Source organism: Takifugu flavidus, chromosome 21, assembly GCF_003711565.1.
Source record: "Takifugu flavidus isolate HTHZ2018 chromosome 21, ASM371156v2, whole genome shotgun sequence".
In the NCBI taxonomy this organism is placed as follows: domain Eukaryota; kingdom Metazoa; phylum Chordata; class Actinopteri; order Tetraodontiformes; family Tetraodontidae; genus Takifugu; species Takifugu flavidus.
In genome coordinates, this window is record NC_079540.1 from 6,385,640 (window position 1) to 6,408,838 (window position 23,199).

The 23,199-nt window shown below is 44.6% G+C and overlaps 1 protein-coding gene and 1 long non-coding RNA gene across 5 annotated transcripts; one reads left to right on the forward strand and one right to left on the reverse strand.

The window, feature by feature from the left end:
• Positions 1-665: 665 nt before the first annotated feature.
• Positions 666-17,160, reverse strand: LOC130518674 (uncharacterized). Its single transcript, XR_008948118.1, has 2 exons — positions 16,614-17,160; positions 666-2,960 (listed from the first exon to the last, which is right to left on the reverse strand). It is a non-coding gene; the product is annotated as an uncharacterized LOC130518674 (long non-coding RNA).
• Positions 17,161-17,268: 108 nt separating this feature from the next.
• On the forward strand, positions 17,269-21,717 carry LOC130518671 (myelin-associated glycoprotein-like). 4 transcript variants are annotated; one of them, XM_057021465.1, is made up of 12 exons: positions 17,269-18,066; positions 18,342-18,407; positions 18,517-18,719; positions 18,782-18,935; positions 19,310-19,467; positions 19,545-19,698; positions 19,882-20,015; positions 20,175-20,301; positions 20,377-20,473; positions 20,574-20,592; positions 21,175-21,288; positions 21,531-21,717. In XM_057021465.1, exons 2-12 carry the CDS (start codon positions 18,359-18,361, stop codon positions 21,573-21,575), a joined length of 1,254 nt encoding a protein of 417 aa, XP_056877445.1. In that variant the 5' UTR covers positions 17,269-18,066; positions 18,342-18,358; the 3' UTR covers positions 21,576-21,717. The 4 variants fall into 4 exon arrangements, with proteins under 4 accessions (XP_056877445.1, XP_056877449.1, XP_056877447.1 ...); XM_057021469.1 differs by having other exon boundaries at positions 18,608-18,719; XM_057021467.1 differs by having other exon boundaries at positions 17,273-18,066; positions 21,175-21,301.
• Positions 21,718-23,199: the final 1,482 nt, after the last annotated feature.

The following is a 23,199-nucleotide window of genomic DNA, read 5'->3' on the forward strand; positions in this document are numbered from 1 at the left end:
GGGGAGGTGTTTGTGGAACAGATGAAGCCTTGAGGTCTGTACGGCACTCCGACGCGACCTTGCTCACCATCTGCCATCTTGTGAGGATAAAAGTGCAGATTTTTCTCCTCGCTATGCTAGCTGAGCTAGCGGTATGGATACAGGCTCTCCTGTAGCCCCTGTGCTATCGGCCCAGCCCGCCCTCGTGCATCAGGAGTTCAGCTCGTTTGCTGCAGTCACATCTGTTCGCCTCTGCTATCCCAAAATAAGCTGCTGTGTTTCCTCAGTGGCCTCTGCAGCACCTGCAGGTAGTTTTCCCAGTAAAGACACGGAGCTGCTGGTTAAACACTGCCGGACCCCCCAGTAAAGAACAGAATGTTTTACACAAAAAGATCGTTTTAAAGCAGTTAATCTCATTTGGTTCTGATGTTCAAAGTTAAAGTTAAATTGTTATCATAAACAGCTGTTTGGTGCGGGTGAATGTTTTCTAGCTCAACTCTGCCCTCTAGTGGCGCAAAGATGTGCACGTTCGATGAGCGTGAACAGCTGCAGAGAGGGAATTCTGAATATGGAGGATATAAAAACAGAAGTACACATGTTCAGTGGAAACTAGCAGATTCAGTGAGTTAAATCAGACAAGATGAAGAAGATGCTGATGATCCTTCATTAAATAATAAAACAACAAATCCAGCATCATTTTGTTTATTTTCTTGGTTACTTTTTAACTTTAAAAGCAAAAAGTGTTGACAGATAAATTAATACATTTTGATCAGTGAGGAAACAAATACAGACGACACAAGATTTAGCATTAAAATATTTGCAGACATTTGGATGCGGGTCCCCCTCCGTGGGTGCTAGCATGCTGCTACTGTTAACATGGTAGCCAAGAATAACCAATGAGGATTTCAGCACATCTTGGACATTTTTACTTCCTTGTTGCACCTTTAATTCCTCTTTGACTACACAAAGTCTGAGCTGCTCAGAATCTCCTGACAGGTAAGAGATTGCTGTCGAATTAGCGTGGGAATCATTAAAATTACACACATTTGTTTAAGATTAATGTTGCTGTAGCCTTTAATGTGGCTAAATTTACACTGGAATAAAAGTATAACAGAACATGCTAACATGCCTGCGAATGTACCTTGTTTTTTGTTTGTATGCACTGACATACACAAACAACACACACATACACAAACAACACACACAAACACACATACACGTCTTTATGAATCTGTGAGGACAAAATCCCCCAAATTCTTTGTGAGGACCACCTTTTGGACTGACCTTACAATCGTGCAAAATACAAAAGTTTCACAAGATGGGAATAAAGAGCCAGAATGTCACTTCAAATGTGAGAAAACACAAAGTTAATGTGTGTCACTGTGAACGTGTACAAATACCGAAGGTGAGCTTTGGCTCCTCCAGCCGCTCTAGAACGTTCTCTGCTTTCTTTATGGGATTTATTTAAGCTCCATTCTTGACGAGTCTCTCCTCCTCCCCCTCAGACTCTCCGTGAGGCTACACGTAAGAAACTTTGGGAGTTTTTAAAGTTGTGTTCTGGCACACGTCTCGTCTCAGACTTCCTTCACATTCGGTGGAGAAGGAAATCTGGAAGTCTGACTAACGCCAACGTGTGACTAACTTTTCGGAGCGACTCTGAGCCCTGCAGCAAACGTAAACACGCTGCGTATTCACGCGCTGACCTCCTGACCTCTAGTCAGGGCGTCTTCACCTTAACTGTACAGACGCGTGGTTAGAATATCGCCTGCGTCTGCGTCGTGCCTGAATCATGCGTCTGAACGTCTGGCTTCGTGGAACGAATGTGACGAGGCTCACGTAAAGTTAGCGAGTTAGCCGAAAGCAGATCGTTGAGCTAAATCTGGAGAATGAGGGAAACTTTAATTCCCTGTTTCTGACCTCTGAATCATCGGATCTTTTCAGGGCCATTTGTGTTGTTTTTTCTGACCCCCCCCCCCAAAAAAATGTTCTGATTCTGTAGACGGAAAAAAACTTTCATTCACCCCCCTCCCCCTTTCCCACCATTCACTGCCGCATTCCTCACATAGATACGCAGGGTATCGGGAGCGTGGATGGAGATGGTTGGTGGGCCCACGTGCATCGCCCCCCCCCCCCCATCCCCTGCATGGGCTCGTAACCCCTTATGGGTATCGTTGGTGACCAGAATGAGGCCAAGTGTGCGACAACCGCAGCAGTAATGACGCGCTTCCCTCCGTGTCTGCAGCGGGTTCAGCAGTTGTCCAGCTTCAGGATGCAGACTTCATCCTGTGGGTGGATTTTCTCCATTATCTCATTTCACAAGCAGCTGGAAACTTTCAGTTTTCTGTAAACTGTCCGACGTCAGACTTCTCCGTTCGAAAAGTTTTCTCAAAGGACAAAGCCGTCAGCTCTACATGCTAGCCCTGCGACGAGCACCCAACCTGTGGCCCAAAGGGAGATCAAATAGACTCTTTTTAATGTTTTACCGTCGGTGTGAAGACCCACAAACATTACCTTTAAGTCAGGGTGTTGAACTCAAGTCCACCAGAGCTGTGATCCACCAGAACTTTCACCTGGGGTCCCACTTGCCTTGGTGAAAGCCGTTGTCTTCCTGGGAGGACAGAAAACCTGGCTGGATCGCAGCCCTGGTGGACTGGAGTTCAACATCCTGCCTTAAAGGAACACATTAAAGGTCCCAGAAGATGAATAGGTGAAGTGGAGAAGCCAAGTCTGTTGTTTTGATCTTCCTCTGATTGACCAATCAGAGCCTGCATCCATAGCTGATATGTAAACAGGAAAAGTGAAGCAGTTTAAGGATCAGATGGTCAACAGGATGAAAACAGCTTAGTCAGGAGGGCAGGCGATGATGTCATGGACGTCAGCGAAGCACTTCCTGTCATGAAGAGGGCGACCTCGCTACATGGGGCTGGATCCTGTTTCAGGAGATGACACCAGTCTGTCCCAGCGGACGAGGGGGAGGCCAACTGTTTAAAGAAGAAGCAACACACGAGGAAATTGTTGTTACTGACAAGGAAACCTAAACGGGGGGGGACACGTGTCCAACACCCGCTAGCTTCCTTTTGAGAATCTTGAATATTCCAAATCTTCAAATTTTAAGAAAAATATATTTTGGGGGGGGAATCCACAAGAACTGGTCAAACCAGTTTGTTTTTCTCTGAGTTCTAGAAAAGTTAAAAAAATTAAGACAAGATGTCAAACCCCAACCTAACTTGCAGATGGACGGTGTGTCATGCTAGCTACAGCTCACAGTGATGAGCAGAGAGATGGTAATACCGTAATGTATCCATCATATAGGTTTTCTAAAGGGAATTTAAGCTCGGGCTTTTATTTTGGAGGAAATCCATGCGCTTCCTGTCAAATGTTGTTTTTGTGCACTCAGAAATTCACTGACTGTTGAGGAAAGTGGGGTAAGAGGTTCTGGAAAGGTTCATTATCACATGTCAGAGAGAAACAGGAAACAGCAGCCTTTAGACAGGAAGGTGTGTGTGTGTCAGTGAGTGAGTGAGGAGTCTGCATGTGTATGTGTGTCAAAAATGTAGGCAGTAATAACGTTAAAAAATTACATAACATATTAGGTTGTTTTATGACCAAAGCCCCTTGGATTTGATATGTGGATCCTTTGATAATTGGATGATCAAAAGGTGAAAGTCCCTCTGGAATCCAGAACAATTTAATGGTATCTTCCGTTGTGTATTATCAACATTTTCTGAAAGCTTCATGAAAAACTTTAAAGGTTTTTGAGTTTTTTTTGAGAACAAACGCATGCTGTCGCATAACCTCTTTGTCAGAGGTCAAACATAAAAGACTACCGTATTTTCATGACCATAAGGCGCACTGTAATAAAAGGCACAGTCTCAGTTACGGGTGCTATATCTGTATTTAAAACATACATAAGGCGCACCGCATTATTAGGCGCACGCTGAAACATACAGTAATGACAACGGAAGTAAAACGGTGAGTTTCGACACATTTACTAAACCAAATATTCATTCTTCCGCCGCAAAACCATCAAAGTTTTCATCTTCTGTATCTGAATTAAACAGCTGCACTATTTCAATGTCCAACATCCCAAATTCCTCTTCTTCATCATCTGAATCAGACTCACCCACCGGTCCATCCGCATATTGTGGCATAACTTGCCCGCGCTGCCTCATAGTCTTTGTGAAGGAGTGTTCGCCTTCTGTCATCCAGTGCTGTCTGTTTCCGTGGCAGCCGAGAACCACGGTGAATGACAACTTCTCGTGCCCCATTGTGCGTATTGCCACTGTGCTGGTCCCTTTCTTCTCCACTGTGCGGGTCAAAGGGATGTCAAAAGTTAGAGGGATCTCATCCATGATGGTGATGTGGCTGGGCGCGGTTATCTTGTCGTGGCAGTAGGTGCGGAAGATGGCCACCCTCTCCTGGTAATCCAGGAGCAGCCGCTGCGCAACAGTTGTCCTTGCACGTATGGAGAGATGCCGCCTCCTCATAAAGCGAAAACCAAGACAGACTTCCTTGGAAGTGCTCAATGTCCATTTCTTCAGCAATCGCTTTGGCCTTTTGTCGAATGGTGACAGTAGAGACGCGCCTTCCAGTTGTTCGCTGTTCCACAACCCACTGTTCCACTCGGTCTTCCAGCTCGGGCCACCTTGCTTTGTTCCCGCGGAAACTCAGCTTCGTCTTCCTCACTTGGCGCAGTTCGCTTTCTTGTTTTCACCACTTTCTGACCATGGACCCATTTACATTAAAATGTCTTGCAGCTGCCCGATTACCATTTTCAGCTGCATATTCAATGGCCTGCAGTTTAAAGTAAGCCTCATACGCGTGCCGCTTGACCGGCGCCATTTTAGGGGGTCCTTACGGTCCTTAGATGTGCCGCTAATCGATGGGTGGAGCGTTTACCGTAGTGCACCTACCAAAGGCACACATAAAATTTTGGAACTCAGTCCACACACACAAGGCACATCATATTATAAGGCACACCGTCAATATTTGAGAAAATCTCAGTGTTTTAGGTGCGCCTTATAGTCATGAAAATACGGTACACCACAAAAACAATTAGTCAAAGGTTTAATGAGTGCAAGTAATATTACATTAATATGCACATTAACCATTAATTACAATACTAAAAACCATAGCGCTCAGCAATTGGATTTTGGAATTTCATCTTGGTTTGGAAGAATTTTGTATTAAAAAAGGTCCAATGAAACAGTGAACTTCAGAAAAACTGACATTAATTTCAGTATGCAAGCTAGCCAGCAGCAACTCCGTGTATGGACCCGGCCAGGTGACTATAATTCTGCTAGTTTTGCTGGATCTTTAGCAATAGTGAAGAACGGAAAACCATTCACAGACGGCGAGTATGCGAAAACGTTCATGCTGGATGTAGCCAATGAACTTTTTGACGATCTTCCGAACAAAGACAAGATAATCAAACGGATACAAGACATGCCTCTGTCGGCAAGAACTGTTCATGATCGCACCATCATCATGGCAAACCAAGTGGAAGCAACGCAAGTGAAGGACATAAATACAGCGCCGTTTTTTCCCTGGCTTTGGATGAGTCCACAGACATAACTCATTTGTCGCAGTTCAGTGTGATTGCGAGATATGCTGCTGGTGACACACTGCGCGAAGAAAGTCTTGCTGTTCTGCCAATAAAAGGGACCACAAGAGGTGAGGATTTATTTAAATCTTTCATGGAGTTTGCTCATGAAAAAAAGCTGCCTATGGATAAACTTCTTTCAGTGTGTACTGATGGTGCTCCGTGTATGGTGGGGAAAAACAAAGGATTTGTGGCACTTCTCCGTGAACATGAAAATAGACCCATCCTAAGTTTCCATTGCATTCTACATCAGGAGGCACTTTGTGCTCAGATGTGTGACGGCCAGCTTGGCGAAGTGATGTCGCTGGTCATTCGTGTTATCAACTTTATTGTTGCACGAGCCTTAAATGATCGCCAGTTCAAAACACTGCTGGATGAAGTTGGAAATAACTTTCACGGTCTGCTTTTGCACAGCAATGTGCGCTGGTTGTCAAGAGGGAAGGCGCTCAGCCGTTTTGCGGATTGTCTGAACGAAATCCGGACTTTCCTTAAAATGAAAGGCATCGAGCATCCTGAGCTAGCCAAAACTGAGTGGCTCCTCAAGTTTTACTATCTCGTGGATATTACTGAACATCTAAACCAGCTCAACGTGAAAATGCAAGGCGTTGGAAACACAGTGTTATCCCTTCAACACGCTGTGTTTGCTTTTGAAAACAAGCTGGAGCTTTTCATCAAAGATCTTGAAACAGGTCGTTTACTTCATTTTGAAAAACAGAGAATTTACAGATGCATGCACAGCAAATGAGCCCACTCAAAACTTTGATCTCCACCAGCTAGCTTGCTTGACATCCAGTCTCCTCCAGTCATTCAAAGCACGCTTTGGAGAATTTCGTGAGCACTCCAGTCTTTTTAAGTTCATCACCCATCCAAACGAGTGTTCACTGAACACAGCCGACCTGAGTTACATTCCTGATGTCACAGTCAGAGATTTTGAAGCAGAAGTGGCAGACCTGAAGGCCTCAGAGATGTGGGTGAATAAGTTCAAGTCACTGAATGAAGATTTGGAAAGGATTGCACGACAGAAAGCAGAGTTGGCTAGCAAGCACATGTGGACAGAGATGAGTAAACTTCAACCCGAAGACGAGCTGATTATCAAAACTTGGAACGCGCTTCCAGTCACATACCACACACTGAGGCGTGTGAGTATTGCTGTATTGACAATGTTTGGATCTACGTATTCATGTGAGCAGTCATTTTCACATCTTAAAAACATCAAGTCCAACCTACGATCACGTTTAACGGATGAAAGCCTCAATGCCTGCGTGAAGCTTAACCTCACCAAGTACCAACCAGACTACAAAACCATCAGCAAATCCATGCAGCACCACAAGTCGCATTAATGGTGAGTATTATAACAACATTATTTAAAAGAATAAATTCAGAGGCTTGTTATGCTCACATTTAATTAAATTCAGTCTTGAAATATATTATATGGCTCTCACCAAAACAAATTTCTAAATATTTTGCTTTTATGGCTCTCTGAGTCAAAAAGGTTCCCTACCCCTGCTCTAAAGGATTCCAGAAATTGATGAAATCTGTAACTGACAAAGCCAGAGAGATCATTGAGAAAACAAATAGCGAAATGGATACACAGTCCAATAGTGGTTGATTTAGCAAGATCTCTGAAACACAGAATGATCTAGAGGTTTCAAAGGTTTTGCTAAAATGGCCTCCAGAAGGATCCCCCTTAACACCCATCCCAATGAATAGTGCAACAAACAGAGAGGGTGGAGAAGACTTCATCCCTCTCCAGAGTGCAAAGTGTATCATCCAGCAACATACTGCAGCTGTAGCGAAGCATCTGGAAGAGGCTAATATACACAGGATGAACTGCATCAAGGAGCTTGAAATGGAAGCCAAACGCCTTGAAATGAAATTCAAGGAACTCGAAAATAAAATTGAACTACAAAACGGTGCAATATTGTCACAAGATGCTGAAAGAAGTTCAAAAGGAAGTTAAAAAAAAAATCAATTTTGAGACAGTGAGTCAATTGAGAGTTGACAACCCCCCCATTATCATGCAGAAGCCTAGCCGCAGGCCGGGCGTTTAACCAATGACTGTCGAGTTGGGGCAGTTCTGATTGTCGCTGCTCTACTTGTATGGAAGGAACTTCTCACTGAGGAATGAGACACTGTCGCTGTTGCTACAAGAATGGATAGTTGCTACAAGAATGGATGGAATGAATGGACAACATGGATTCTGGACTACCTCACACAAAGACCACAGTTTGTGAGGGTGAAGGGCTCCGAGTCAGATCGGCTTTCTGCAGCACTGGTGTCCCGCAGGGAAAAGTTCTGGCTCCTTTCCTGTTCACCCCTACACCGCGGACTTTTCATACAGTACATCTTCATGTCACCTCCAGAAGTTCTCTGACGACTCTGCTGCTGTCGGCCTCATCACTGATGGGGATGATACGGAGTACAGAGAACTTATTCAGGACTTTGTGGACTGGAGCCTGCGGAACAACCTTCAGATCAACACTGGCAAAACCAAGGAGCTGGTGGTGGATTTCCGCAGGCGTAACAACCTCCCGCCTGCACCGGTGAACATCCTGGGACTGATGTTGACATGGTGGAGTCGTACAAGTACCTGGGTGTTCACCTAAACAATAACCTGGACTGGACACAACAACCAGACCCCTTGCCAAGAAAGGCAATAGCAGACTGTTCCTGCTCAGGAGGCTGAGGTCTTTTGGAGTGTAGGGACCACTCCTGAGGACTTTCTATGACTCTGTGGTGGGATCAGCCATCTTCTATGGGATTGTCTGCTGGTCCAGTAGCATCACGGACAGGGACAGGAAGAGGATGGACAGACTGGTAAGGAGGGCCAGCTCTGTCCTGGGATGTCCCCTGGACTCGGTGGAGGTAGTGGGAAACGGGAGGATGATGGCTAAGCTGTCATCCATGCTAAACAACACATCCCACCCCCTACAGGACACCCTGACAGCACTGGGCAGCTCCTTCAGTGAGCGGCTGCTCCACCCTCGCTGTGTGAAGGAGAGATCTTTCCTGCCGGCTGCTGTCAGACTGCACAAGAAACATAATGCCCGCTAACACAATCTGAATATTATATATTCTGCTTTGTATATTGTATTCACCCTCTGTACTATGTACAAGTATACAGAGGCCGAGTATCCATTTACCTGGATTATTGTAAATATACATCCTCTTGTATATACCAAATTCTATTCTATTCGATTTTATCTTATTTTTCTCTGCGTGCTCTTGCTGTTGTTGCACTGTAAATTTCCCCGTGTGGGACAATAAAGGACCTGAATCTGAATCTGAATGCGGATTGTTTGACCAATGGAAAGCGCTGTCAGAGTTGCTATGACACTACCTTCATAGACGCGGCTGAAGCATGATGCTACCCAGAAAAGTGTGATGGGAAAAAGTAAAGGCGATCACAGAATATAGAAAAGAACAAGAAAGATTTCAGATGGTTATGATAGTAAATTAAAAATATTCATTGCTCCCAATATATTGGGTTGTGTTCATTAATTCTGAAACAAATCTGTGTGCAGTTCCTCGGCTTTTAGTTTTGTACTTCCTGTCACCAGCAGTATGAATTTGTATACACAACCCAAGAGATTTAGATTTAACATTAAGATTTAAAATTGACATTTTTGTTGAACATTTAGATTTAGAGTACACTTTGAGATTTAGGTTTATCCAATTTAGGTTGATCTAATTCAGACATGGGCAAACTACGGCCCGCGGGCCATATAAAGCCTTCAGGCTTATTAATCTGGCCCGCCTAACTTGTCCAAATATTTTTAAAAAAGGAAATAGAAAAACCCCAACTTGTTTATTTTAGCTTTCCCCCAATAGATGAGCACTCTTCACAAATTGACCCTTGTTGGCACTTCGCGTCGCGTCACTCCTCCTTTTCACTTGCCATTTGAGCCCTTCTGTAAAAATGAGTGGACCAAAGAAAAGAAAGTGGCCAGTGAGTGCCGAGTTTTTAACAAAGATTGGACAACAAAATATTTTTTCACTTTGTGACTTTGCATTTGCTGTGGACATATTTTCATACATGAATTAACTGAACATCAAGCTACAGGGGAAAGATCCCTTTGTCAACATGTACACCAATGTGAGAACCTTTAAATCCAAGCTGATTTTATCTCCAGACAAATGTCAAACAAGTGTTTTGCTCATTTCCCCATACTATCCATGCAGAAAGAGGTCTCCAGAAATGCAGAGAAATATGGAAAATCACTGGACGACCTACAAAGAGAATTCTGCCATCGATGCTCTGATTCTGAAAAAATTGACAAGTCACTTCAGCTGGTTTCCTGTCCACTGTCACAAGACCCTGAAACAGCACTGCAGGAGCTGCAACTAGAACTGATCGATCTTCAGTCTGTAGCTACGTTTCCAAACCTCAGCAGGCTAGCACAACAGATGCTGCCATTGTTTGGCTCGACCTACGTGTTTGAGCAGACATTCAGCATCATGAACATCAACAAAGCCCATCGCAGATCCCAGTTAACGGACCAACACCTCAGATCTATCCTGAGAATTGCCATAACAAAACTAACTCCAGACATTGATGGACTGGCAAAAATAGGAGACCAACAAACTGTTCACACTGAAATTTGTGAGTTTCTATTGTGTTTTGAAAAAAGCAAATCTAAAGTGTGGAAGTGTTTCTTAATTATAAGTCATTTGCCCATTTAAGCTCCTGGTCTGGACCTTATGTCAAATTTTAGAATCAATTGTAGCCCGCAAGTCAAAAAGTTTCCAGGGGTTGGAGGCTCAGTCATCTTTTCTTATAGTTGGGCTGTCCTGATATTAAGGAGACCTGTACTCTAGACTCTTTCACAGGGTTTTTTTTGCTGGGCATCTTAACTTTGCCCAGCCTGCCTTTAACAGGAGGATTCCCCCAGTATAATCCTGGTTCCTGCTCAAGGGCGCTTCCTGTTAAAGTGGTTGTTCCCTGGAAATGTGTGTGTGTCTGTGTGTGAGTGAGTGAGTAGTCTGCATGTGTATGTGTGTCGAAAATGTAGGCAGTAATAACATTAAAAAAAAATTACATATTAGGTTGTTTTGTGACCAAAGCCCCTGGGATTTGATATGTGGATCCTTTGATAATTGGATGATCAAAGGTGAAAGTTCCTCTGGAATCCAGAGCAATTAAATGGTATCTTCCGTTGTGCATTATCAACATTTTCTGAAAGCTTCATATAAAACTTTAAAGATTTTTGAGGGTTTTTTGAGAACAAACGCATGCTGTCGCATAACCTCTTTGTCAGAGGTCAAACATAAAAGACTACACCCCAAAAGCAATTAGTCTAAGGTTTAATGAGTGCAAGTAATGTTACATTAATATGCACATTAACCATTAATTACAATACTAAAAACCATAACGCTCAACAATTCGATTTTGAAATTCATCTTGGTTTGGAAGAATTTTATATGAAAAAAGGTCCAATGAAACAGTGAATCTCAAAAGAACTGACAATAATTTCAGTATGGAAAGGGAACTTAAGGCCAGATTAGAAGACAACAGAAAATTTTTCCAACAGGTCATAGATGACTTTGATTTTCAAACGGCCAAGAGGCTGGACGAAATGCATGCAAGAATGAATGAATTTTGGGACAACGAAGACAGCGGAATATCTTTGCAATCAAAAGAACATCTGGAAGAAGAGATTAAGCGGCTGTCAATTAATGAGAATCTTGAAATTGAGCAAAAACTGAAAAAGCCAAAGAAACCTCTACATAAAAAGATCTTTAGCTGTGTCTCTAAAGGATTCCAGAAATTGATGAAATCTGTAACTGGCAAAGCCAGAGAGATCAATGAGAAAACAAATAGCGAAATGGATACACAGTCCAATAGTGGTTACTTTAGCAAGATCTCTGAAACACAGAATGATCCAGAGGTTTCAAAGGTTTTGCTAAAATGGCCTCCAGAAGGATCCCCCTTAACACCCATCCCAATGAATAGTGCAACAAACAGAGAGGGTGGAGAAGACTTCATCTCTCTCCAGAGTGCAAAGCGTATCATCCAGCAACATACTGCAGCTGTAGCGAAGCATCTGGAAGAGGCTAATATACACAGGATGAACTGCATCAAGGAGCTTGAAATGGAAGCCAAACGCCTTGAAATGGAATTTAAGAAACTTGAAAATAAAATTGAACCACAAAACGGTGCAATATTGTCACAAGATGCTGAAAGTTCAAAAGGAAGTTAAAAAAAAAAATCAATTTTGAGACAGTGAGTCAATTGAGAGACATTGAAAACAAATAGAGCTGACAACCCCCCCATTATCATGCAGAAGCCCAGCCGCAGGCCGGGCGTTTAACCAAGGACTGTCGAGTTGGGGTAGTTCTGATTGTTGCTACTCTACTTGTCTGGGAGGAACTCCTCACTAAGGAATGAGACACTGTCGCTGTTGCTACAAGAATGCTGATTGTTCGACCAATGGAAAGCGCTGTCAGAGTTGCTATGATACTACCTTCATAGACGCGGGTGAAGCATGATGCTACCCAAAAAAGTGTGATGGGAAAAAGTGAAAGCGATCACTGAACATAGAAAATAACAAGAAAGATTTCAGATGGTTATGATAGTAAATTAAAAATATTCATTGCTCCCAATATATTGGGTTGAGTTCATTAATTCTGTAAACAAAGTGCAAGTTTTGTACTTCCTGTCACCAGCAGTATAAATTTGTATACACAACCCAAGAGATTTAGATTTAACATTAAGATTTAGGTTTAAAATTGACATTTTTGTTTAACATTTAGATTTAGAGTACACCTTGAGATTTAGGTTTATCCAATTTAGGTTGATCTAATTCAGACATGGGCAAACTACGGCCTGCGGGCCATATAAAGCCCTTCAGGTTTATTAATCTGGCCCGCCTAACTTGTCCAAATAATTTTTTAAAAAGGAAAAAGAAAAAACCCAACTCGTTTATTTTAGCTTTTCCCCAATAGATGAGCACTCTTCACACATTGACCCTTGTTGGCACTTCGCGTCACTCTCCTTTTCACTTGCCATTTGAGCCCTTCTGTAAAAATGAGTGGACCAAAGAAAAGGAAAGTGGACAGTGAGTGCCGAGTTTTTAACAAAGACTGGACAACAAAATATTTTTTCACTTTCTGAATTTGCATTTGCTGTGGACATATTTTCATACATGAATTAACTGAACGTCAAGCTACAGGGGAAAGATCCCTTTGTACACAACATGTACACCAATGTGAGAGCCTTTAAATCCAAGCTGATTTTATTCTCCAGACAAATGTCAAACAAGTGTTTTGCTCATTTCCCCATACTATCCATGCAGAAAGAGGTCACCAGAAATGCAGAGAAATATGGAAAAATCACTGGACGACCTACAAAGAGAATTCTGCCATCAATGCTCTGATTTTGAAAAAATTGACAAGTCACTTCAGCTGGTTTCCTGTCCACTGTCACAAGACCCTGAAACAGCACTGCAGGAGCTGCAACTAGAACTGATCGATCTTCAGTCTGTAGCTACGTTTCCAAACCTAGGCAGGCTAGCACAGAAGATGCTGCCATTGTTTGGCTCGACCTACGTGTTTGAGCAGACATTCAGCATCATGAACATCAACAAAGCCCATCGCAGATCCCAGTTAATGGACCAACACCTCAGATCTATCCTGAGATTTGCCATAACAAAACTAACTCCAGACATTGATGGACTGGCAAAAATAGGAGACCAACAACACTGTTCGCACTGAAATTTGTGAGTTTCTCTATTGTGTTTTGGAAAAAAGCAAATCCAAAGTGTGTAAGTGTGTCTTTTAATTATAAGTCATTTGCCCATTTAAGCACAGCAGCGATACAATCTTTTCATTAGGAGCTTTAAGTCAGGGCAATCCGTTCATCATTTTGTAGAGTTCAACACAATTAGAAATTATTAAGCTTGATTATTTCGTTGAGTAATTATTTTTGGATTATTGAAAGTCATTCCATTTATATTTTTTTAATGGATGTTGATTTTCTTAACTTTGCACCTTCAATTGAAATTTTTCAAAAACAGGTGTGATTTCCAATCAGTGTGTTTGTTATTTTATTCTGTTTCCATTTTCTTCCCCAGTATTTTGCACATTTGAAAGACACAGTCTTAAATGCTGAAGCTAATAAATTGGGTTGTACGTGTATTATACACTTATTTTTTTATACTCCATCTAAATGCTCCTGGTCTGGACCTTATGTCAAATTTTAGAATCAATTGTAGCCCGCAAGTCAAAACGTTTCCAGGGGTTGGAGGCTCAGTCATCTTTTCTTATAGTTGGGCTGTCCTGATATTAAGGAGACCTGTACTCTAGACTCCTTCACAGGTTTTTTTGCTGGGCATCTTAACTTTGCCCAGCCTGCCTTTAACAGGAGGATTCCCCCAGTATGATCCTGGTCCTGCTCAAGGGCACTTCCTGTTAAAGTGGTTGTTCCCTGGAAATGTGGTGTGTGTGTGTGTGTGTGTCAGTGAGTGAGTGAGGAGTCTGCATGTGTATGTGTGTCGAAAATGTAGGCAGTAATAACGTTTAAAAAATTACATAACATATTAGGTTGTTTTGTGACCAAAGCCCCTTGGATTTGATATCTGGATCCTTTGATAATTGGATGATCAAAGGTGAAAGTCCCTCTGGAATCCAGAACAATTTAATGGTATCTTCCGTTGTGCATTATCAACATTTTCTGAAAGCTTCATGAAAAACTTTAAAGATTTTTGAGGGTCTTTTGAGAACAAACGCATGCTGTCGCATAACCTCTTTGTCAGAGGTCAAACATAAAAGACTACACCACAAAAGCAATTAGTCTAAGGTTTAATGAGTGCAAGTAATATTACATTAATATGCACATTAACCATTAATTACAATACTAAAAACCATAACGCTCAGCAGTTCGATTTTGAAATTTCATCTTGGTTTGGAAGAATTTTATATGAAAAAAGGTCCAATGAAACAGTGAACCTCAGAAGAACTGACAATAATTTCAGTATGGAAAGGGAACTCAAGGCCAGATTAGAAGACAACAGAAAATTTTTCCAACAGGTCATAGATGACTTTGACTTTCAAACGGCCAAGAGGCTGGACGAAATGCATGCAAGAATGAATGAATTTTGGGACAACGAAGACAGCGGAATATCTTTGCAATCAAAAGAACATCTGGAAGAAGAGATTAAGCGGCTGTCAATTAATGAGAATCTTGAAATTGAGCAAAAACTGAAAAAGCCAAAGAAACCTCTACATAAAAAGATCTTTAGCTGTGTCTCTAAAGGATTCCAGAAATTGATGAAATCTGTAACTGGCAAAGCCAGAGAGATCAATGAGAAAACAAATAGCGAAATGGATACACAGTCCAATAGTGGTTGATTTAGCAAGATCTCTGAAACACAGAATGATCCAGAGGTTTCAAAGGTTTTGCTAAAATGGCCTCCAGAAGGATCCCCCTTAACATCCATCCCAATGAATAGTGCAACAAACAGAGAGGGTGGAGAAGACTTCATCTCTCTCCAGAGTGCAAAGCGTATCATCCAGCAACATACTGCAGCTGTAGCGAAGCATCTGGAAGAGGCTAATATACACAGGATGAACTGCATCAAGGAGCTTGAAATGGAAGCCAAACGCCTTGAAATGAAATTCAAGAAACTCGAAAATAAAATTGAACCACAAAACGGTGCAATATTGTCACAAGATGCTGAAAGAAGTTCAAAAGGAAGTTAAAAAAAAATCAATTTTGAGACAGTGAGTCAACTGAGAGACATTGAAAACAAAATAGAGCTGACAACCCCCCCCATTATCATGCAGAAGCCCAGCCGCAGGCCGGGCGTTTAACCAAGGACTGTCGAGTTGGGGCAGTTCTGATTGTTGCTACTCTACTTGTCTGGGAGGAACTCCTCACTAAGGAATGAGACACTGTCGCTGTTGCTACAAGAATGTGGATTGTTCGACCAATGGAAAGCGCTGTCAGAGTTGCTATGATACTACCTTCATAGACGCGGGTGAAGCATGATGCTACCCAGAAAAGTGTGATGGGAAAAAGTGAAACCGGTCACTGAACATAGAAAATAACAAGAAAGATTTCAGATGGTTATGATAGTAAATTAAAAATATTCATTGCTCCCAATATATTGGGTTGAGTTCATTAATTCTGTAAACAAAGTGCAAGTTTCGTACTTCCTGTCACCAGCAGTATAAATTTGTATACACAACCCAAGAGATTTAGATTTAACATTAAGATTTAGGTTTAAAATTGACATTTTTGTTGAACATTTAGATTTAGAGTACACCTTGAGATTTAGGTTTAACTAATTCAGACATGGGCAAACGGACGTTTAACATATATTACAAGTTCTGGGATATTGTAGAAATGTAAATCAATAAAACACTCGCAGTGTGACTTTGCTGTGTTGTAACGTGGTTCGCGGAAATTACTAACGGCCCTGAACGCATCCTTCCATTCTGTCACCTGTCGTGCAGGTGAGCCGGGCAACTTTGACTTTCTGCTCAGGAGTGAAGGACTGTTCAGCAACAGCTGCTCAAAGTTTATAAATCACGACGCGGAGTCCTTAAAACGAGCTGTTGATGGAGCGGGTCAGAGCCGTTGAGCCTGGACCAAATCAGAGCAACGCCAATAATCCGCCTTAAAACGCATTTCTGAACCGGATTCCAGGCCGCAGGAGCCTCTGGGTCCAGATCAGTTACCACACGCTGCTAAGATGCCCCAGGCAACTGGAGAAATGCAGAGCCCAGGAACCCCCCCAGTCTCATAAAAATGATGCTCGTTTTCTCCGTCAAACACTCGCCGCTTTAAGACTGAAAACAGTTTATATCAAATAAAACTCCAAAGAATAAAAATCTCGGCCCGAGTCCCGGTGCGCCCGGAGCGCCAACGCAAACTGGAGAACGTGAACAAGAGAACCGCGTCCACACGGAACCGTGGAACATGAGCTCGGGAGCGGACCTCCACCCGGGCGCTCCGCTGTCAAACACGCAGTTTTCTGGGAGGCTGTCAGAGCTCAGGCTGCTGTCAGAACGCCACAAAAATGGCTCTTACCGCATCAGCCGCAGCCAGGGTCGAGCTCCGTTCGGCCGGACTGAAGCGGGGGGGACACGCCGCCAGGACCTAACCTGGAATGACCCGCGTCGGTGCAAATCAGGCGACAGCTCGCAGCCTTGCGTGCGTGAAAAGCGTGCGTGCTTTAGTAGATGCTTGTCCGTGGGCTAGCAGTGCGTGCAGTTCTGACAGTCCGGACCCGAAAACTTCAACATGGAGTCGCCGACAGTGACAGTTGCGGAGGTTCGTCCGGGGTCTGGCCGGGAGCCGATCCGCAGACAGGAACCGACCGACATAAGCCTCGCCCTGCACGAACTTTTTTCCTTCCTCTTCGATGTTGGTTGGCTGTCAGGACTGTTGGGCTGCTGCAGCCAACAGGAAACGGCGCTGCAGCTGCAGCAGCTGCTGTTGGTTTGTCTTAAATATCATCGGATCATCAGAAAGTGAAAATATTGATCTTCACCACAAATTTAAATGTCTACAAAGTCACTTCGTGTGTAAGAAACATCACCCCCGCAATAGAAAGCTTTGTGTGGGTGTGCAGAAGTGCGGGGAGAGACCTCTGCAGATGTGCTGATGAGGGTGATTCGCCAGGTTAAAGGTGTGCTCTCAGGGTTAGGCCCCGCCCCCTGGATTTGGCAGCAACGAGAGGCGTCACGATGCGTTCAGGGACATTCAACTGACGGGATTTTGAAAGAAAAGCACACAAATCACTTAAACTTGATTTTCCACCATGTAGTCCTGGTAGTTAGCAGCCACACGTTAGCTTCCAGGTCAATTATTAGCAACAGGTTCCAAAGTCTGTTTTCAGGTGCCCGGTGGAGGCCCCCTTACTCACCTTATCTAAAAAGAATGTTTTACACAAAAAGATCATTTTAAAGCAGTTAATCTCATTTGGTTCAAGTTAAATTGTTATCATAAACAGCTGTTTGGTGCGGGTGAATGTTTTCTAGCTCAACTCTGCCCTCTAGTGGCGCAAAGATGTGCACGTTCGATGAGCGTGAACAGCTGCAGAGAGGGAATTCTGAATATGGAGGATATAAAAACAGAAGTACACATGTTCAGTGGAAACTAGCAGATTCAGTGAGTTAAATCAGACAAGATGCTGATGATCCTTCATTAAATAATAAAACAACAAATCCAGCATCATTTTGTTTATTTTCTTGGTTACTTTTTAACTTTAAAAGCAAACAAAAAATGTTGACAGATAAATTAATACATTTTGATCAGTGAGGAAACAAATACAGACGAGACAAAATTTAGCATTAAAATATTTGCAGACATTTGGATGCGGGTCCCCCTCCGTGGGTGCTAGCATGCTGCTAATGTTACCATGGTAGCCAAGAATAACCAATGAGGATTTCAGCACATCTTGGACATTTTTACTTCCTTGTTGCACCTTTAATTCCTCTTTGACTACACAAAGTCTGAGCTGCTCAGAATCTCCTGACAGGTAAGAGATTGCTGTCGAATTAGCGTCAGCTAGAACTTGGGAATCATTAAAATTACACACATTTGTTTTATTTAAGATTAATGTTGCTGCAGCGCTTAATGTGGCTAAATTTATACTAAAAAAGTATAAAAGTGTAACAGAACATGCTAACATGCCTGCGAATCTGCCTTGTCTGTCTGTGTCTGTCTTTCTTTCTTCTTTCTTTCTTTCTTTCTTTCTTTCTTTCTTTCTTTCTTTCTTTCTTTCTTCTTTCTTTCTTTCTTTCTTCCATAAAGTCTTCGCCTCAGCTCTGATGGGTGTCGGCCTGTGGCTAATTTCTCTGCTGATGTCTCTTCAGCAAGGTCAGGATTTCCTATTTTGCAAATTTGGGGAGGAAGTTTGATCTTGTTTCCTTTAACAGTTAAAAGGAGAAGGTGTGTTGTGGGGGTGTCGATCGTTTCATGTGTGTAGCTGGTGTCTCTAACAAAATCTGGAACCTGGAGCTGCCCGACGCTGTCCTGGGCTTCTACGGTTCCTGTGTGATGGTCCCGTGTCGCTTCAGCATCCCCGAGCGAATGAACCCAGACCTGCTGAACTGCTCCAATGGTGGCATCTGGAGGGCCAGAGCCATCGGCGGCCCCTCGGTCATCGGCCCTGGCGTCGCCCTCCCACAGGTAGCGAAACCCCGAGCGATCGCACGGCGAGGTCACCGGGGTCATGAGATCTGCTGTTTCAGGGCGAGATAACCGGAGACGTGAGGAACCAGAGCTGCACCACTGTGTTCTCCAGGCTGCCTGAGGAGGAGTCCCACATGTTCTTCTTTAGGCTGGATTGTTCAAAGATTTTGAAGTTCACGTACATCAACGCTACCCGCATTCGTCTTCAAAGAGGTACAAAAGCAGCCCTGCGCCCCCCCATCCCGGGCCTCCTTATTAACAATCTACCATCCAAATCAGAGAGCTGTGTTTTTATTCAAATATTGACATTAATGGGAACTTTTATCTGAAACATTTTGACACACAGCCCCCCCCCCCCCCCCCCCCCAGCCCCAGTAGGTTCGGTCAAACATTCCAGACGCACTTGTAGACATTGAGACGTATAAAGTTTGAATTTTGTCATCTAAATGTAAATTGAGGGTCTAAGATGCCACTAGATGGCAGAAGGGTGCTGACACGCACACACACATGCACAGACATACACAAACAACAACACACACACACTCTTTTGCATGTGTTTTAACACCCCCCCCCCCCTTCCACCGCAGACCCGCCTCCCCCCCAGCTGAACCCCATGAGGCTGTTTCGGGAGGGGGAGCGGGTGATGCTGGAGTGCTCTGTCCCGGTGCCCTGCCCTGACCTGCCCCCTTCCATCACCTGGCTCCCCCCGGGGGACTTCATCAGCAAGCAGAGCCACCTCCATCAGGTGACGCTCCTCAGATAATAACCTGTCTTTCATTTGTGTTGCATTGTTTTACTGTTTGTGTCTCTCTGATCAACCAGAACAAGGATGAACTGTTGACCTTGACCTCCACGCTGACCTTCATCGCCTCAGCCAACCATCACAACCGAAACATCACCTGCTCCGCCTCCTACCCCCTGCAGAACGGCTCCACCTTGGGGCCGTCGGCCTCCACCCAGGTCCTGGACGTCCAGTGTAAGACTCAACTCAAACATTTTTGATCATGCCGTTTTGAGCATTGGGACCTGGATCGGATGAAGATCGCTTTGATGGGGTTGCCATGGTGACACATCATCCCATTGTGGCTACAGACGGCACAACAGGAATTTTAGGGCGCGGCTCAGGAATCATCTGTGTTGAATGACTGTTATCCCACAGACGCTCCCAGGTTCACGGAGGCCCTCGTGCACAGGATGGGATCCAAGGACCAAACCTTGGCTTTGGTTTGTTTGAGTGACGCAAACCCACCGGTGAGCGTCTACAGCTGGTACAGGACCAGAGGCGGAGGACAGGTGAGACAAGCTGTCACCTGCTCTTAGCTACATATCTAGTTCGTCCTGGGTCCAGTTAGCTACCTAGCTTTAGCTAGACCACATGGCAGATCAGTGACAATCTAGGGGAAAAAACGAGGGCGACTGTCTGACCGCGTCTATCGTCTCGCCTTGCCACAGCTGACCCTGCAGGGCGAAGGGGCGCTGCTGATTCTAACCACCTCCCCGTTCGGAAGCGACGAGTTTCTGTGCGAAGCCGCAAACAAGATGGGCTCTCAGAGATCGAGGCCGGTCGGTGTGACCACAGGTAAAGAATGCAAAGGATGTTTTCTCTGTGTTTAACATGGGATGTTCACTCTGGGGTTTGCTCCATGTCTCTCAGGCAGCGGCCTTCCTCCGGGGGTTCCCTACGTTCTCTTTGGCCTTCTGCTCCTGCTCCACGTCCTGATGGTCACTGTGAACGTGTACAAATACCGACGGTGAGCTTTGGCTCCTCCAGCCGCTCCAGAACGTTCTCCGCTTTCTTTATGGGATTTAATAAAGCTCCGTTCTTGACGAGTCTCTCCTCCTCCCCCTCAGACTCTCCGTGAGGCTGCAGGTAAGAAACTTTGGGATGTTTTGACGTCAGGTTCTGGAACACGTCTCGTCTCGCAGACTTCCTTCATATTCTGTGGAGAAGGAAGTCTGACTAACGCCAGCTTGTGACTAATTTTTCGGAGCGACTCTGAGCCCCGCAGCGAACGTAAACACGCTGCGTATTCACGCGCTGACCTCCTGACCTCTAGTCAGGGCGTCTTCACCTTACCTGTACAGACGCGTGGTTAGAATATCGCCTGCGTCTGCGTCGTGCCTGAATCATGCGTCTGAACGTCTGGCGTCGTGGAACGAATGTGACAAGGCTCAAGTAAAGTTAGCGAGTTAGCCGAAAGCAGATCGTTGAGCTAAATCTGGAGAATGAGGGAAACTTTCCTTCCCTTTTTCTGTAACAATCTATATCGTATCGCTGGTTCGGACTCATTTCTCCAGCGGCTCAGAAGCAGCATGGACTTGATGAGTGGCGCCGTCTTGTGGTTGTTTCAGACATGACATGTTTTTCCACACAGAAGAGAATTTTAGTCCGGAAAACACCTGAACGTTCCTGATCAGCCTTAATTCACGTGAATCATTAATATTTTCTCAGCAGTTGGAGTTGCCAAAGGAGAACACCTACGCTAACCTGAGGACAGACACTCTGGTCTCGGACTACGACCAAATCCAGTTACCTGGGATCTGTTCTGACCCCCTGAGCCAAAAGGTCAACGGAAAAAGTAACGTGTGTAATGATTAAAGCAGCAGTGAAAGTTTTGCTGATCTGAGGATTCGTTTGGGCTTGTTGGATCATGTTGGAACATGTTGATTTGAGTGGTTAAAGAATGACAAGAATTCAGCAGGCGTGGGGGGGTGTGGGGGGGCAGGCACCTGTTTAGCTTCAAAACTACACTGTTTTTCTTGAACTGTTGCTCTGATTATTGAAAAGCTGTTCTTGTACTTCATCAGCCTAAAGCCGTGACCTCTGACCCCGACTATGTTCTGCCAAACTGAACCTGGAGAACCGGGCTTGATGGCGGCGTTCTGGGCTTAAACCACCACATTCTTGAATAAATAATTCCTGTCGGCCGACTCAAGATGGGCAAAACTTTCTGATAAAGACTTAAAATAAATGACCTTTCACCTTTTGACTCCACATCCTTTCTGCTGATTTTACGCCCCATGGCCTCGGTGATCGGTTGATCTCACCGCTCGGGGTCGGCTTTTCAGGTGTGTCACCTGCTGCTGCTGGTGGGAGGAGCTTAGAGCTGCTCTAGACAGTTCAGACCCAGACATTTCCCCAGTCCGGAGGACAGAATAAGGTGGTGTTGTATTGGTTTGGGGCCCCTGGACAGATCCAAGCTCCCAGACTCCCACATCCTGAAGGAATTCCACAGGGAGCGCCGGCCCGGCCCGGCGGCGTCCGCTCTGATTTCACGCTCTGCGTGTTGTCGATGCGGCGATCTGCTGAATTCCTGCCTAATGTGACCAGTCTAAAATGGAGCGTTTGATCCCTAAAAATAGACCGAGGGGGGGGGGGACCTTTGAATCATCGGATCTTTTCAGGGCCATTCGTGTTGTTTTTTCCACCCCCCCCCCACAAACTTTTCTGATTCTGTAGATGGAAAAAACTTTCATTCACCCCCCTCCCCCTTTCCCACCATTCACTGCCGCATTCCTCACATTCCTCACATAGATACGCAGGGTATCGGGAGCGTGGGCGTTTGTGGAGATGGTTGGTGGGCCCACGTGCATCGCCCCCCCCCCCATCCCCTGCATGGGCTCGTAACCTCTTATGGGTATCGTTGGTGACCAGAATGAGGCCAAGTGTGCGACAACCGCAGCAGTAATGACGCGCTTCCCTCCGTGTCTGCAGCGGGTTCAGCAGTTGTCCAGCTTCAGGATGCAGACTTCATCCTGTGGGTGGATTTTCTCTATTATCTCATTTCACAAGAAGCTGGAAACTTTCAGTTTTCTGTAAATTCTCCGACGTCAGACTTCACCTTTAACCCACTGAGACTCCAACGAGGCTGGGCTCCACAGATCTGCTGAACGTACAGAGGATGTGCACCGTGGACAGAAACACGGCCAGAAATGTGGTTCTGATCAGCAGGAACACGTTGAACAGAACGTGTTCCTGCTGCAGCCAAAAATTGGACCCGATCGGTTCGTGCAGCTTCACTTTGGTGTTAACCTTTCTGTAAATAAACATATTACACACACACACACACACACACACACACACACCCACTCCCTGTCTGTGCCCCAGAAGTGTATTTCTGACGTAAGCCTGAAGTTTCATCACCAGGATCCCAGTGAGTGACTCTGGATTTCATCACCTTTTCCGGCATTTTCAGCTGCCTATCATGTTAGCGCTGTATCCGTGCACGCAGCGCATGGCGCGGCCGTTCGTGGTGTACATGATTTGGTGACATCTAGAGGTCAGAAAGAAGAGTACGAGAACAGATGGCGCTCTAAGTGGTTTGAGCATTCCAAAAGGTTCCTACAAGTACAAATCCGTTAGCGCTACATGCTAGCCCTGCGACAAGCACCCAGCCTGTGGCCCAAAGGGAGCTCAGAAAGACTCTCATTTTAATGTTCTAGCATCGGTGTGAAGACCCACAAACATTACCTTTAA

Bases quoted from the DNA above. Each gene is read 5' to 3' on its own strand.
- LOC130518671 (XM_057021465.1), top strand. From the start codon at position 18,359: ATGGGTGTCGGCCTGTGGCTAATTTCTCTGCTGATGTCTCTTCAGCAA. The intron at 20,016-20,174 runs GTGAGACAAGCT...GCCTTGCCACAG, and splicing joins GGACCAGAGGCGGAGGACAG to CTGACCCTGCAGGGCGAAGG. The intron at 20,302-20,376 runs GTAAAGAATGCA...CATGTCTCTCAG, and splicing joins GCCGGTCGGTGTGACCACAG to GCAGCGGCCTTCCTCCGGGG.